Below are 17,087 nucleotides of genomic sequence, written 5' to 3'. Positions count from 1 at the left end.
GTCCAGTACATATATAAATTAATTACATAAATTATGTTACCTCATTTATATACACATCGGCATCAACTGAAACAAGCTTGAATTTTACAACTTATTGAGGCTAATATGCTTAAGTAAAGAATGTGATATTGTTTAAGTGGTTAAAGAATATGTATAAAAGCTTGAGTCGGAAACGTTTAATACGAATAATTTATTATATGTTCAGATGCTTTATCTAAATAAACCTTAGTTCGAATGTCTAAATCTACTATCAAATTTAAGAAGTTGTCGATGTATTCTTCTTTTTAAAATCTTGAAGTATTATTGATTTAAGTTGCATGGACTTTTCATTTTTAATGTCACACCCATGTCGGATTCTTCAAAAATACACTAATTTTGATTAATCCGACATGCACCCATTGACATTTTTAACTAGTCCAAGCAACATAGTTATTGATGCTATATTGTACACCAAACACCGTGTGAAGCTCCAGACATGGGGACACCATATTTAGTGAAATTGACAATGAGTTCTATGACAGCCACAAAAATCATAGCCTGATATTTGCTACAGCTACTCTGAACAATAGCCACATTTGCCCAACCACACCACGACTAAAAGTTTGGTGCACTAAAACTCGTGCTATCTGCGGGAAATGAAGAATGGCCGGACGACATGGATCTATTGTACACCAAGACTAATAAAAACCCCAAATTTATCACTCCAGAGAAAGATTCAAGAAAATATAGAGTGAAAAAAAAAGAAGCAAAATGGAGAAGATAGAGCACAAAATGGTAGCTGTAAATGGCATAAATATGCATGTAGCAGAATTAGGCCAAGGTCCAACAATCCTCTTCTTACATGGCTTCCCTGAGCTCTGGTACTATTTTCTTGAATCTTGAATTTGTAAGTCATAATTATGTTAATATCTGGTACTGGTGGGAGGTGATAGTTATCCTGTAGATTTAATCAAGGCGCGTGAAAGCTGACCCGCCACCACGATTATCAAAAAACCCTGTGGATTTAGTCGAGGTGCGGGAAAGCTAACCCGCCACCACGGTTATAAAAAAAAAAAAATCTTAATTATGTAGATTTTTTGTGTTATTTTTTTCTTCTCTAATTTGCAGTGAGGATTAGGCTTGAACGAACTTCGTAATCCTTCTGTTAGTTTTTCTACTTGGTAATTGTTGTTTGTGTTCTGAATTTTGTGAATCCTACTTATGTTACATTTTCTAGTAGGTTTGTGTTATATACCGCCTCTCATAGGATAAAAGAGAAATGCTAATTATAGACTAAATGGACTCACCTATCATACTAGTGTTTTGGGTTGGACTTTCCTGATTAGTCTATAACAATTTGTTATTGTCCACTCAAAGGTATGAGAATTAGTCCCACATTGGTATAGAAATGTGCTGATGTGGGACTTGTGTAGCCTTGAATCATTCTATTTCAATAGCTAGCTTTTGGACTGTGGTTCACCCTGAATTGTATCAATGATATCAAAGTCACTTGAGTCCCACATCTAGTTGTGTCTACCGCATAATCGTCGAGCATGACTGATGCATATCGTGGTGGTTTGTTATGATCTATTGCAGGGTATTGATTGGACTTGAGTCCTACATCAGCTTAAAAACAAGCTGATATAAGACCAATATATGCTTGAGCTCTCCCACTTCAATAGCTAGTTATTTTCCTTGGTAGGTTTGAGAAAGTTCTCATCAAGTTTGGGAGATAGATACGAAGCGTGATGATTTGCTATGGTCCATTGCAAGGTATGGAGCTTGAGTCCCATATCGATACAATTATAATGGATAAATACACCCACACCTTAACAATAACTCTTTTTTTTTTCCTCCTAAAACGACGACATTTTATTACTTAAGAATATGTCTTACATATCAATAAGATATCATTGCATCATTTTCAATCCAACATGGGGATTGAGCTATATTATGAGCTTGCACATTCCAAGTGCGGGGGAGTACACAAAGTAACAATACCTCATATTGATTCTGTAGCATACTCTTGCTACCATAAAGACAACAACATACCCAGTGTATTCCTACAAAGTGGGGTCTGATGGGGTCGGGGAGGGTAAAGTGTATGCAGTCCATACCACCTCAGATAAAGTAGAGAGTTTGTTTCCAATAGACCCCCGGCTTAGGACAGATAATAGTATAACAAACAAAAACACATAAAAGCACACAACGCAATGAGATAACACACTGCTAGATAATAAAGAAAACAAGACACCCGCAAGGTAATACTATAACCTATCAATTCAAAATCATAGACATAACCGGAACACCAAGAACAAGAAACTCCAGAAGCAGATACAAACGAAGCTCCCTATAATTACGGAAGAACTCCTACCCACTAACCCTCTACTCTAGAATACCACAAAATGTAAAAAAATTGTGTTCTCAATTCTAGGAATCAAGAATAGTTTCAACGAATAGTCCTACAGAAATGAAAGAAGATCCACCCTCCATCTGTGCCTTCCGGCAAATCTCTCCCATGTCTTCGACTCTCTTCCTCATGGGATTTTCGCTGTCCATTATGCATCTTATAGCTCTCTCCATCTCCTCTGCAGTCACAATTTCACGATGATCACTATCGTGCATCCTGTAATCCAATCTCAGCTCCACTGCCATCTCAACATCTCTCACCAATTGAAACGCGTTCATGCTTTGTTCTGCATAAAGCGGCCATGTAACAATTGGAACTCCATGCCATAGACTTTCTACAGTCGAATTCCACCCACAATGAGATACGAATGCTCCAGTGGCTTTGTGCTCCAAGATATCGACTTGGGGTGCCCATCCACATACTATTCCTCTGTCTTTTGTCCTCTCCAAGAACCCTTCCGGCAATATCTCATCTAATTTTGTAGTTTCAGCGTCCACAGGAAGACGTATTGACCACAAGAACCTAACCTCACTCCGTTCAAGTGCGATTGCCATCTCGATTAGCTGTGGCGGCTCAAAATTACCTCTGGTTCCAAAGCACAGAAAAAGAACAGACGAAGGTGGCTGCTGGTCTAGCCATTTCATGATTTCATCATCTTCAGACTTGGAATTTCCCGTACCTGTTTGACCCTCGGGGTCAAGAAGAAATCCTACCGTGTAAACCGGAGGTAATTCAGGATCAGATGCTAAGCTATTGACAGCATGACTTTCGAATTCTGCAACTGTGTTGATGAGAATTCCTTTAGTTTCTTTGAACCTGACACCATGGTTGCGGAATGAGTCGTAACCTTCCTTGACAAATGCAAAATTAGGCAAAACTTTTGAGGGTACTGGATGAGCATAGGCCGCTATCTTTAAATCAGCATCAGATCGGTTAAATTCTCTCCCAACTTGGTCATGCCAAACGGACATGTAAAACAGAAAACCTAGAAAACCAGCACCAGAAGTGAAGAAAAGATAGGAAGGAATGTCAAGTTCATTTGCCACATCAATCATTGAACTACAAAACATATCAATAACTAGTCCAACAATTTTCGTGTTCAAATCAGACCACTTGTTGCTGACTATTGCTTCCTTGACAAGGGGTCGATAATTTGCTATAAAAAGAGAGATGTAGTTCTCAAAAGACTTAGCTAGTTCTTCTGAAGATGGCGGTTCAACTTGAGGAAGTATCATATATCTAATTTGACTGCCCTCAGTATCATAGGAGCTTCGCCTGATGTAGGCATCTATGCTGGCATCCCACGGTGGGGGTGGCCTTATAATCAGAATTGTTACACATAGCCTTTCATCTCTTTTAAGCAAGGTCTCTGCAAACTTGCATAGCGAAACTAGGTGACCGATGGCCGGGGCAGGCACAAATACGAGCTCTAATTTGCTCATTTTTGGAACAAGCTAATTAATCAAAAGATGAAAATGTTTGATGATAGAAGAATGGATGTATGAATGTTTTTGTAGTGGTGGTTCTGCCTTTTTCTTTGAGGGATGTTAGTTGGAGTACAACTCTGAAATGATAATAGTCAACCCATGTTATAAGATATTATAAGATATGATTCTAATTTGATCATTGGTTAGGTATTAAACAAAGACCTATTATCTACTGGCTTATGACAGGTAGGCCTTATCTTTAAATAGAAGTCAACATTTTAACTTTCTACATCCCTCCATCTCATTTTACTTGGCCCCTTACTAAAAACAGATGTGTTAATTTACTTGTTCATTTTCGCAAATCAAGAGGGTTTGTTACTCCCTCCGTTCTTAAATATTTATCATCCTTACTAAAAATAGATGTTCCAGAATACTTGTCATTTTAGAAAATCAAGACATAATTAAGTATATTCTTCTCATTTTACCCTTAACACGTTTTCATTTATTGAAGAGAGATCACATTTTCCATTAACTAAAGAGAAGTGATTAAAAAAAATTGAAAAGGGTATGATGGTAAAATGCACTGTTTCTCAACCGGCCATGCAACCAAAGTGTGACAAGTATTATGGTACGGAGGGGGTACTCTCTTTCCATACTACCCCTAGTATTAAATAGCTAAAGAATCTAAGTTAGAGTTCAAAAACATTGTTGATAAGGCCAGTCTAGTAAAAATATACCTCGAGTTAAAGTTTTCTCAAGGGTGTATCAAGTCAACATGAGCCAAGTAAAATGAAACAGGGGAGTAATTATCATAAGAATAACTATGACAAAATTTGTTTCCTTGAATATGTGGTGAAGAGGTTACTTAAACCATTTCTGTTTACCTCTAAATTAGTCTATTTAAGCTTCTGACTGGATAATTTTTGATATATCGAAATACGTGAAACTCTAAAAAAAGGGTAGCCCTTTGCACTAAAGCTCATCCGCACATCCGCACAGGGAAATTCTCATTTTTTCCCTCGGGACTAGGTTGCGCTGAACCTGGTTAAATCATTGTGTTATTTTTATTTTTTTCACTATTTGCTTTGATTGTGTATGTGCTAGTTAATTCACAATCTTCCCCAACAGGTACTCATGGCGCTACCAAATCGTCTACTTAGCCGAACATGGCTATCGTGCTGTGGCGCCTGACTTGAGGGGTTATGGAGATACTACAGGTGCACCCCTTAATGATCCTTCAAAGTTCAGTATCTTTCACCATGTGGGTGATCTTGTAGCACTGATTGAAGCCATAGCTCCAAATGAAGATAATGTTTTTGTTGTTGGACATGACTGGGGTGCCACAATTGCTTGGCATTTATGCCTTTTTAGGCCAGATAAAGTTAAAGCCTTGGTGAATTTGAGTGTCCATTTTCCCAGAAGGAACCCACAGATGAATACTGTTGAGAGGGGAAAGGCTTTCTATGGGGAAGATTATTATATTTGCAGATTTCAGGTTCTCTCTGTTTGTCTGTGTATCTGTTTCATTTGTGTACCTGTTTGATGCCGCATCCATGTCGGATTCCCAGCAACTACTTCTGGAGAATCAGAAATGCACCCATTGACACTTTTGAAGAGTCCGAGCAACAAATTAGGCTAAAAAGAAAAAGACTTCATTTACAAAATTAATCAGTTCTGAATTAAAGGCAGTGCATTAAGTCTCATGCATACAGGGTTTGGGCTACGTCAGAGACAGGATTTTTACCAAGAGTTCATATCTACCATATGTACAGAAAACAGTATTGACCTTGTATATACAATGTGAGTTTACAGCAAATGGGATCCAGATGAACCCCTTCCGCCCCTGGCCATTTGGGGATCGCCAGACCATATCGAGTCTATTATAAACAGTCTTACCTTGCAAACACATATTAAACACAACCTTTTCATTGCATTTCATTTCATTTCATAGCCTCAACCGTGACATAAGTAACCAAAGAAACAGCTTTATAAATTTGATATATCCAGGAAAGTGCAAGATTTATTGTATAGTAATAATAGGCTACCGTGCTTTTACATATATTTTTAAGCCACAAAATGGCAATAAGCAAAATTATGTTGGTTATGTTGGTCTTCTTGAATTGATTCAACCAAAGATTACAACCCAGTAGGCACAGCCTATTTGAAAGTTCACTAGGATCTTAACCTGCAGGTACCAGGAGATATTGAGGCTGAATTTGCTCCAATTGGTGCTAAGTCTATTCTTAAGAAAATTTTGACCTACCGTCATCCTGGACCACTTTATTTTCCAAAAGGCAAAGGTCTTGAGGCTATCCCTGATGCTCCAATTGCCCTTTCATCTTGGCTGTCTGAGGAAGAGTTGGATTACTATGCCAGCAAGTTTGAGCAGACTGGCTTCACTGGGGGAGTTAACTATTACCGAGCTTTGCCCATGTAAGCATTCCTTGCTGGCCTTCTATGATCTCATAAATTTGATTGCGTATGTACGACACACTAGGCGTATGCTTCTACTCAGAGGAGGATTAACAAATTTTAAGTTTATAGGTTTTGGATCACAACATTTTTTAATTACTGGATTCCGGATAGATTATTTTTGCAAGTGAATTTATTAACACATACACAGTCTGGACCGATACTACTGGATTCTGCTGAACCCATAACTCAAGTGTAGATTCACCTCATGTCTACACATTTGTTTCAACTATTTGGGATTAAGGTTTTAGTTGCTTTAATAATTGCATTACGTTCGATCTTTTATCAATAAACTTTTTGTTACATTTAGAGACTTGTATGTTTGTATAGAAATAAGTATTTGATTTACAAAACTTCTACATTTACCTTAAAAACAAACAAATTAGCACTTATTAGAATGAAACAAACCTAAGTAGACCAGAATAGATACAGTGGATTCATATTAGTCGACACCAACTAGTTTAGATGCGGTATAATTAATTGATCGATATAAATTATCATGCTTTCTTGAAAGTCAACTTTTTCATACACGGAAGCTGGCAGAGTTTATAGCTTGTTCATACAAACTTCTAGAAGTTTTTTTTTTTTAAAAAAAAGTTCAAAAAGTGTTTATTTCATAGATTTGAAGTGTTCGGCCAAACTTTTAGGAAATATGGGTGCTTTTGAGCAATAGCAAAAAGTTATTTTCATATGCTGAAAAAGAGCACTTCTGGAAACTTGGTCAAGCACAAACTGTGGTTTAATATTGATAATAGACTTTTCAAATTGATCAGCTAAACACAAACTACTACTCTCCAAAAGTACTTTTTTTTTTGGTAAAGCTATACTTATATATTAAAAGATACTTCTCAGAAAAAGTACTTCTCAAAATAAGCTAATCTTGAAATTTTGGTCAAACAGACTATTAAAAGACAATTTGTCTCAAAAGACAAATTACATAGTATTAGAATGAAACTAATCTGAATGCAGTAGAATCGATACAGTGGAGTGTACATCTGGACCTAGCAAAACTGTAATCGGCTCATAGCTAATTGATTAATATAAATTATCACGTTTTCTCGGAAGTCAAGACAATTGTGAACTAGAGGGGCTGCTCGAATGGTCAACACCCTCCACCTCCAACTCTAGGGTTGGGGTTCGAGCCACCAAGGAAATAAAAAAAGGTGGAACCTCCTAGGAGGGGGGTAAAGAAAAAAGAGTCAAGAAAATTGTGAAGTTCATGAACACCATCCTTTAAGTTGCTTTTAGACTGTCTGGAACTCTTGATCAGCTTCTTCATACATGGAAGCTAGCAGGGCTTAGTCCTTTTGTGAATAACCTGGACTCTTAAGTTCTCATTAGTCAAGAAAATGACATTTTTTATGTATATTTGGGATTTGAAGTTGGAGTTGCCCAATGTTTACATCCTAAAATTCTTTGACTTATGAAATGCAGAAACTGGGAACTCACAGCACCATGGAAAGGTGCTCAAGTTAAAGTTCCAACCAAATTTGTCGTCGGGGAATTCGACTTGGTCTATCATATGCCAGGTGTTAAAGAGTACATACATAATGGTGAATTTAAAAAAGATGTCCCATTGTTGGAGGAAGTTGTGGTTTTGGAAGGTGCAGCTCACTTTTTCAACCAAGAAAGGCCGGATGAGATTAACAAGCACATCTATGACTTCATTCAGAAGTTCTAAACTTTCTCTTTCCTTTGAATTTGCTGGAGAAATATGACCTCATTAATGAAGAAAGGAATAGTAATCTAGACTTTGCGGAAAGAAGCCAAAATAAATTAGTCCGCAGTATTTTGTGTAAGCAGCATCTGTTTGTTGTCGTAATCTGGCTTGTACCTAAGTTTGAATTTGGAACATTTTGATAGTAAGGTTTTACTCTTCCATTACAAACTGCGTCCCTCGTCCGATTTAATGACGGATTAGTGATGAATCATCTGCAATTTATGTTAGCTACGGATTATTTAACAACATAATTTAGCTTGTAAGTTCCCCATTTGCAGAATCACATTGAGTATGATGTTATGGTAATTTGATGTTACAGAATTTAACGACATAATTTGGCTAGTGCTTACACCCGTGAGTTAGCAAAATAATATCGTATGTTAATAAAACGGAACCACACTAGGTATGTCGTTGTTCTACAAAAATAGAATATCATGCTTCTTTATTTAGAAACAATTTAATTTTAAAATTCTATCTTACTGTTAAGATAACTTCTAGCCAGACAAATATTGATGACCTGTTTTAGAATATAAGTTTCAAAAATCTTTCCTTTTTTCTCAAAATTCCATACTCAATCAAACACCACAACATAAACTTGGACAAAAAAATGTTTACAACTCAACTTAAAATCTTAAGCTAATCAACAAACTTACATCTGACAAATGATCTTTGTCCTATGGTTTAAGATGATCTATCATTTCTTACTTCTAGACTATATATAGTATCATTTTGATTAACCTGCTTAATTCCTTAATAAACTATACATAGATAGCTCTATCAACTTCAGTTTTGGATAATGTTTATCTTTACCTTTAGTGTTTCACTTTCCTAATGCGTAGCAAGAAAAAGTATATTTTGTTTTGTTCTTATGAGAACTTAAAGAGTTTTTTTCTTTTTAATATTTTGAAAAAGTACGTAATTTCCACTTTTACTATTGTTATACATTTGGAATTTGAATCTCATTCAATTTCAATCTTTCATTAAAATTAAAGCTAAAAAAGTTAAGATGACAACGCAAGAGTAAAAAGATAAGAACAGAAAAAATCTAACTACTAGTGAGATAGGATTCGGGATAGAAGACGACAAGGAGAAGTCAAAAGATAAAAACGAGGATAAATCTAATACAAATGAGATTAGATTCGCGATTCAAATTTTATGATCAGCCTCAATTCATTTAATTTAATCTATTCAAAATTAATTATTTTTCCTTTTACTAGTATTTCACTCAAAACTATTGAATTTGGATAAGATCAGACTTATAACTATGCCTTTTCTGTAAATTAAACTAGACCAATTTGTGCATATATAAATACCACTCCTTCAGGCATAAAAGATATAGAGAAAAAACAAACATAAAAAGTTATGTGCAAGGCTGAACTAGGTGTAGTACTTGAAGGCGAAAAAGGTATTGGTGGAACCAAAGCAAACATGTCACAAATTGTTAACAAAGTTGGTGGTCCAATCAAACCCTGTATTGGTGGAACCAAAGCAAACATGTCACAATTTGTTAACAAAGTTGGTGGTCCAATCAAACCTTGTTCCAAAAAGAAAACTACCAGTGGTTTTCTTGAATTTTGTTCATTTTGCAAGATGAAGCTGTTACCCGAGCAAAACATCTACATGTACAGGTGAGAATTCTCCTAATTGATTTCTTCTTTCTTTTCCTTCATCATCACTTTAACTTGCACAATTGATAGTGTAATTTTTATCATGATAAAATTTAAATACGTCGAATTAAAATTTATCCATAATTGAGGGACCAAAAGTTTTATCACCCTACAAATTATGTTAAAGTTAATAATTATTGTTATCATAAAAAAGGCAGCCCGGTGCACTAAAACTACCGCTATGTGCGGTGTCCGGGGAAGGGCCCCACCACTAGGGTGTATCGTACGCAGCCTTACATTGCATTTCTGTCAGAGGTTGTTTCTAAGGCTTGAACTCGTGACCTCCTGGTCACATGGCAGCAACTTTACCAGTTACTCCAAGGCTCCCCTTCAATTGGTATTTTGTTCTAATGATAAATGCTTAAATGGACAGTGATAGGCCATTTTGTACCAGGGAGTGCAGGAGAAAGCAGATATTTAAGGATGAAAAAGAAACTACAAAGAAAAAGCAAAGAATGGCAGATTCGATAGTTTCATCCTCTACGAAGAATTCGAAGTCATGCTTTAATCCGATGTTCTATTTAGCCTTCTAGTGTTATCCTTGCAATATTTTATTTTGACTATTGTGTCATGTTCCTTTTTTTATATATATATACCAGTGTTACAAGCGAATTCGGGATTTGAACTCTTTTTACCGAATTTAGAAATTCCATTACCTCCCGTCTAAATTACTTAGTTTGAAGTCTATCATTTGTCCTTATTTACAGCTCTTTTAATGATATATAAAATAACTTTTTTTCAAGGAGTAGAGACATATTCTAAACCTTTTATCACAAACAGGATAATTTGACAATAACAATCTATTTTTTCCTAGCCTCCAAGTGATGGGGGCTAGTAGTTGTTGCGATTTGATAAACACACATTTTGGTGTGTCATTGGTCTTGTATTTACTCCACGGTTCAAAGATTATTATTAATCTTAGAGCTTTAATGAAGTAACAATCACACAAACGTGAGCCAATAAGCGAGCTCATTTCAATAGTTGAGTGATAGTTTGACCATTTAAAATTGGAGTCAATTAATAGGCCAAATATATAAATAGCTCCAAAAAACTTGTCTAAATATTTTATCGAACCACCTAAACTAAGTCGATGACCATTTGAACACCTAACCTATTCTCAAATTGTGTCAATTGAACACATTTCACAACGCAGATGGTAAACTACATTCAAACTGTATTAGTATTTACTGGGGTAACATAACACTAGAGATATAACAATTCTATAGACAGACATCCCACTCCACTCTTTTTTTAAGATAAGGACGTCTTTCATACCACTCATTAAAGTCATATTTCCTCACCCACTCGAGTAAGCAAGAAGCAAGGAAAGAATGAATCAGAAATGCTTACAGAAGGTAAGAGAAAATGTGCAGGTACGTGAATTTTCGAGTAGATCTTTGTCGTTGGTAATTTTCAAATATTGTAACATCATCGTCATCCGCATCCCTATCAACGTCACCACCGAGCTCAATCAGATTTGAATAGAAGTACACCTTTTGAATCCATATAGAAGTACAAAGTGGTTTGGTTGATGCATCATAAATCTATAGATCAAATCATCAAAGTCAAACTTTCATTTTCAAAGAAAGCAAATATTCGAAAAGCATAATGAAGAACAAGATTTTCCATCCTAGCCAAAATCTATAATCTGTAAGTATCACACAGGAAGAGAAAATAAAATAAAACAATTGATGACACACCAGCAATTGGTTAAATTGGTTGGCCACTTTCTTTGCTACAGCTATAATACAAGTACCAATGAGACTGAAATTGATAATGAACCGAATAAAATCTTGGCTATGAATATGCTCAGTAGAGCACAATTTGAGATGAGCAACCAAGAAATTTTAGAGAACTAACTCCATCGACAGCCTCAGGCAAAGGACAGCAGGAGATCAACAAAAGAAAGTGACAGTCAGATATAACCGGTGAAGTTGTACTAGAAAACTGTCAGATCCCCATTACAAGTCAACAAGAAAGCCCTTTCTTTCTATAGGTATCAAAATGTGATAATGCTATTATATCGCTCTGAACAAGTAGCAGAAGTTACACAATGCAGAAGTACAGATACTTTAATAAAGTGACCAAAAGAGGCTTAAGATACTTTGACAATTGAAGCCTTAGCGCTTACAAAGAATGAACACTCAATCAAACTATTAAAGGATCAGTCCGATGTAAATAGAGACTATTGTTAGTTGCAGACTCTTGACTCTCTGGAAAATACACCTCAAACAGAAGGGAAACACAAAGGTAGATAGTTTGATGTATTAATCTCAAACGGATCACTAAAACAGAGAGCTATCATTTAGACATGATCAACTTCTAACTCACTTCATCACACATTTATTTTCTTCACAAGAACATTGGTTTTCATATTTCACCAATTAGGCATTTAGATAAAACTCTACGTGAAATCCTTTTAAGGCATCACAGGGGACCACTGCTACTAACAGAAACCATTCATCACCTAGAAGATTAGACTAACAACCGGTACGATTTCATAGCGACAACCTTAAGTTCCATCTTCATAAATAGCATGTAGGAGTGTGAACTAGCAGCAGATTATGACATTTATGGAAACAAATCATAAAACAAACAAAAGACAAAAAAGTAAATGAACTTAGCAGGTGTGAAGAAATAAGTTTGAGATAAAATCATTAGTTTAAAAAGGATTTAAGTGCATCCATAAGCGCAACATATCCCAGCGCTTGTGTATTAAGAGCAAATATTGCCTTTTTCACTAATACAATACCAATCTATCAGAAACTGGCAAATGGTAAACATTCCACCAATCTGAGAGTCTGGCAGCTCATGTGGGCACGTGCAAACAATCTTTGGAACAAGTTTTTCACCGTTTTACATGTATTCACAAGAGGAATTGCTGATGTGTTCAATGGACAGTTGAATTTACGTTAGCACATTTGTCAAGATAACAAGAACATACCAAGGTAGAAACGTCGTAGAAATCTTAGTAATATTGGTTGTAAAAGGCTTTCTAAATCACTAAGGGAGGCAAAGCCATATCCTGGCCATTCAATTCCAAAAAGAAACACATTATCTTTTGATAGCTATTTGGATGCTATTATATCAGAACTCAAAAATATCTAGTGGAAAATATCACAGACCTGTACATTTTCTTACCTTCTGTCAGCATTTTTGATTCACTTTTCCCTTGCTTCTTGCTAACTCGAGTGGGAGAGAAAATATGACTTTTTTTTTAAACTGGTAACTTTGCACATATATATATTTAAAATCAGGTCATTACCAGGTTGTGCACAACCATATTTACAAGAGTACTCCCAATATCTTTTTTTTAAAAGAATTAGTACTGTTGTATTCTTCAGCATTAGGAATGCTGGCCACCATCAAAAAACTGTTACAAAGAAGTTAGATTCTAGCTTTACAGAGGTCCTAGGAAATCTACTAACTCCTCTACATCCTCTATACAGTTTACACCAAAAGAAAAGTGTTACCAGACAGTCCTATTTCACATCGTGGACTGACCTGATCCTATCTTTCAAAACACCTTCCATTTCTCTCCCTCCAGACTTAACACCATATGCAAGAGGGTATTATTCTCCACAACCTTTTCTTTTTTGTTTTTTTGGATAACAATGGTGTTAGGGCAAGCTTTTGCGCACCTCGACTAATTTCATGGGATACCTTCCACCTCCCACCAGCAACAGATACCAGGTAACTCTGTTCTCAGGTATTGTCCACTACCAATATCTATGATCTTATGTGTATAATGAGTCTAAAACATCAAGAATACAAATAGGATCATTTGACCGTATCTGATTACACCAAAAACACAGAATCAATATACAATTTAACTTGATCTGCTGCACACGGTTTTCTATATTCTGGAAACATTTGCAGTCCGTTGCCTTCCAGATTGACCACCAAATTCAAGCTGGAACTATCCTCCACCTACTTCTACTCTTTGCACACACTCCCACTTGCCCCAGTCTTGATAAGACCTCTGTAATCTTCCTAGGCATTCACCATGATGTGCCTCTGAGGTTCAAAAACAGCATTTATAGTTGTCCAGTGACCTTGCAATGAATGAAAAACTGGTTAATTGTCTCTGCTTTCTCCCCACATAGGAAACATCCAAGGCATAAGATTATTCCTCTTCGCATAAGGTTCTCCTCCGTAAGAACAGCCTCCTTTCCCAAGAGCAATATAAAACATGCCACTTTGTAAGGTATTTTGGTCTTCCAAATATTTTTCCATGGCCAGCTGCTAAGCTACATTTTGGTACTGTTCAACCTTCTGAAGCTTTTGCTCACCTTGAACGAATCTGTTTTACTGCCTTGCCAGCAAATTCATATCTTCCCTCAATCCACTGAACTGTTCAATCAAATTTATGAACTCTACCATTCTTTACACTTCCCGATCATTGAGTTGCCTTCTGATGTTGAAACTCCACCCTTTTGGTGTCTGAAAGCTCTATTATGGTACAATGTTGGTGATTCTCTAAGGAGTGTATCTCTGAAAACAACCTTTCCAGTTTACCTACTTCATACTAATCATCTTTCCAAAATAGGTATTAGCCCCATTGTTCACTTTGATCACGGAAAAACTTTTCAGCTCATTCCACAAGATTCTTATGGACCTCCATAGATCGACTCCATATGGAATTATAACTTTAGTCATCCATTAGTCTTCCTTACATACTTGGCTACAATTACTTTCCCTTAATCTGTCGATGACCCTTGCTAGGATAGGGAACAAGGCCATCATATAGGTAGGACAAGGAATCTAAGACTGAATTGATGAAAGTTAATCTTCCACCAAGTGACACGTACGACCTTTTCAACCTAGCCAATTTAATTTCACACTTCTCAACCACATTGCTCCATATCTCCATAGACTTTGACTTTTCTCCTAAAGTATCTAGGTAAGTAGTTGGCAGACTGCCAAACTCACCACCCAAAATTGCATTCAGGAAATCCATATTAGAAACCTCATTGATAGGATACAGGACACTCTTCCTCTAATTAATATGTCGTCCAGACATCCTCTCGAACAGGACTAGAATAACCCTTAGTACTCTCATCTATTCTTTATTAGCATCACAAGAAATGAGTGTAAAATCTGCATACTACAGACGAGCCACTTCCAAGTTGTCTCTTCCATCTCTAGCGACATGAAAACATCTTACCCCCCATTAGTATTAGCAGATTTAACAATACTATTAAGGCCCTCCATTTCTAGTAAAAACAGAAATAATGACAAAGGATCACCTTGTCTGAGACCCTTATGTAATCAAAAGAGCTTGTTGGAATACCATTGATAAGGACTGAAAAACTCATTGTTAAAATGCAATACCTTATCCAGTGAATCCATTTTTGCCCAAATCCCACCCTTCTCAGAACTGCTAGCCGACTAGTTTTTCCATCATCCTTTCAGCCTTTCAATTAGAACTTTGGAGAATATTATGTATATGTCACCAATCAAACTAATTGGTCTAAAATTCCTTAGTTCTTTAGCAATTCTCTTCTTTGGAATCAGAGTTATAAAAGTGTCATTATAGCTCCTATCGAACATTTCTTGCACGTAGACGTTGTGGAATGCATTCATGATATCTGATTGTACCACTTCCCAGCATTTTCTTAAAAAAACCATGGCGAAGCCATCAAGCTTTGGAGCCTTATTTGTTGCACACAACTTTATATTTCTCAACACTTTCTCCTCCTCAAATCTTGCAGGCAGACTCTCAATTTTCTTCCACGGTTAAAACTGGGCAATTGTGGAAGTGATTGATTGGTCTCCATTGCGCTGTTTCAGTGTATAGATTTTGGTAAAGATCTACTATCTCCTCTCCAATTCTAGTCAATTCTAGTAGAATCCTGAGTTCTGCTTGTACTAACATCATGTCTACGCTATTATACCTTATGTGGCATTGACAATTTTATGGAAGAACTTTGTGTTTTTGTCTCTCTCCTCTAACCATAAGTCTTTGGACCTTTGTCTCAACGCAATCGCCTCCTTTACAATCAACTCCTTATATTTTAGCATAAGTCCTGCTTTTCTCTTCATCTCTGCTTCAGTGAGAAGTCTGTCTCTCAATATTACTTCAGTATCTGTCAGCTTGCTTAATGGGAACTTTCTTTGTACACCTAAATTCCCCTGCTCAATTTGCTCCAATCATTGAGTTTTCTCTTCAGAGCTTTCACCTTGCAAGCTAAATATAGTCGGGTCTACCAGCAATGTAGAAATTGTTCCACCATTCCCTAACTCCGTCAGTATAGCCATCAATGTTCAAGCACCAATTTTTGAACTTAAAATAGCTTTTGTTTTATCCTAGGATCCACCTTGTATGACAAAGGGGAGAGATAATATGACTGAGTGGTACGAAAAACATCCTTATCATAAATAAGAGTGGAGTGTGATTTCTTCATTTATAGTTGTTGTATCTGGATATTTACATTAACCCAATAAATACTAATACATTTTTCCCAGTGGGAAATATGTGTACAATTATGTGGTTTGAGTATAGGTTAGGTGTTCAAATAGTCATCGACTAAGTTTAGATGATTTGATAAAATATTCAAACAAGCTTTACGGTGATTGGCGGGTCTGCACACGGGTTTGATCCTCAGCGGCTGCAACCATTTTCCCCGGATACCGCACATAGCGGTAGCTTTAGTACACCAGGATGCCCTTGTTGTAAGCTCTACAGGCCTATCAAAGTATTTGGCCTATTAATGGACTCCAACTTCATATAGTCAAATTATCACTAAACTGTTGAAATGAGCCTGCTTATTGGCTCACACTTGCTTGAACATTAACTTCATTCAAAGCTCAAAGATAATTAACAATCTTCAAGATTTGGAATTTTGGAATAAACACAAGACCAACAACACAACAAAATGTGTGCTTATAAAAAAGGAACGCAAAAGTGACTCGCCCCTATCGCTTGGTGGCTAGAAATAAAATACAAGTTGATATTTACAAATTATCCCTCTTTGTTATAAAAGATGTCTCTACTCCTTAAAAAAGAGATACTTCATAAATCTTGAAAAAGCATTAGTACGAATAATAGACTTCAAATTGAGTAAATAAGACAAAAGGTAACAGAATTTCCAAATTCGAAAAAAAATTTCAAATCCTGAATTTTCTTGTAACACTATTATTAAAAAAAAAAGGAACAAGACACAAAAGTCAAAGTAAATGTTGCGAGAATAAAACTAGAAGGCTAAAAAGACATTGGACTAAAACATGATCTCGAATTCTTCGAAGAAGATGAAGCTATCGAATCTGTTTGATTTTGCTTTGCCTTTGTAGTTTCTTCTTCATCCTTAAAAATCTGCTTGCTCCTGCATTCCACGCTACAGAATGGCTTATTACCCCTATCCATTTAAGTATATGTCATTAGAAAAAAAAAAGATCAATTCATGATAACC

General features: G+C 36.2%; 4 protein-coding genes across 33 annotated transcripts in view; 2 read left to right on the top strand and 2 right to left on the bottom strand.

The window, feature by feature from the left end:
* Positions 1–188: 188 nt before the first annotated feature.
* On the top strand, positions 189–8,176 carry LOC107853684 (epoxide hydrolase A). Its single transcript, XM_016698655.2, has 4 exons — positions 189–860; positions 4,945–5,311; positions 6,008–6,249; positions 7,723–8,176. The coding sequence occupies exons 1-4, from the start codon at positions 751–753 to the stop codon at positions 7,967–7,969; spliced, it is 966 nt and encodes a 321-aa protein (XP_016554141.1). The 5' UTR covers positions 189–750; the 3' UTR covers positions 7,970–8,176.
* On the bottom strand, positions 2,242–4,796 carry LOC107853682 (UDP-glycosyltransferase 71K1). The gene has a single exon (XM_016698654.2). It carries the CDS (start codon positions 3,829–3,831, stop codon positions 2,410–2,412), a length of 1,422 nt encoding a protein of 473 aa, XP_016554140.2. The 5' UTR covers positions 3,832–4,796; the 3' UTR covers positions 2,242–2,409.
* LOC107853686 overlaps positions 8,087–17,087 on the bottom strand; it is a 32,150-nt gene continuing 23,149 nt past the window's right edge. For 15 of the 29 annotated variants that reach the window (XR_001669839.2, XR_001669840.2, XR_001669842.2 and 12 more), the window contains one exon: positions 10,806–11,219. Coding sequence is in view for 10 of the 29 variants with exons in the window: in XM_047412780.1 (XP_047268736.1) it covers positions 11,147–11,219 (73 nt within the window). In the remaining 19 variants the exon portion in view is untranslated. Of the gene's footprint in view, positions 8,221–10,805; positions 11,220–12,619; positions 17,034–17,087 lie in introns of those variants that run through there. The other 14 variants (XM_047412776.1, XM_047412779.1, XM_047412783.1 and 11 more) reach the window with 4 other exon arrangements.
* On the top strand, positions 9,319–10,301 carry LOC107853685 (FCS-Like Zinc finger 16). 2 transcript variants are annotated; one of them, XM_016698656.2, is made up of 2 exons: positions 9,319–9,636; positions 10,049–10,301. In XM_016698656.2, exons 1-2 carry the CDS (start codon positions 9,371–9,373, stop codon positions 10,206–10,208), a joined length of 426 nt encoding a protein of 141 aa, XP_016554142.1. In that variant the 5' UTR covers positions 9,319–9,370; the 3' UTR covers positions 10,209–10,301. The 2 variants fall into 2 exon arrangements, with proteins under 2 accessions (XP_016554142.1, XP_016554143.1); XM_016698657.2 differs by having other exon boundaries at positions 9,327–9,636; positions 10,070–10,301.

This window comes from Capsicum annuum, chromosome 5 (assembly GCF_002878395.1).
Source record: "Capsicum annuum cultivar UCD-10X-F1 chromosome 5, UCD10Xv1.1, whole genome shotgun sequence".
NCBI classification, from domain to species: domain Eukaryota; kingdom Viridiplantae; phylum Streptophyta; class Magnoliopsida; order Solanales; family Solanaceae; genus Capsicum; species Capsicum annuum.
Note: the sequence above shows the minus strand (reverse complement) of the source record. Positions and strands in the feature narration are given on the sequence as shown.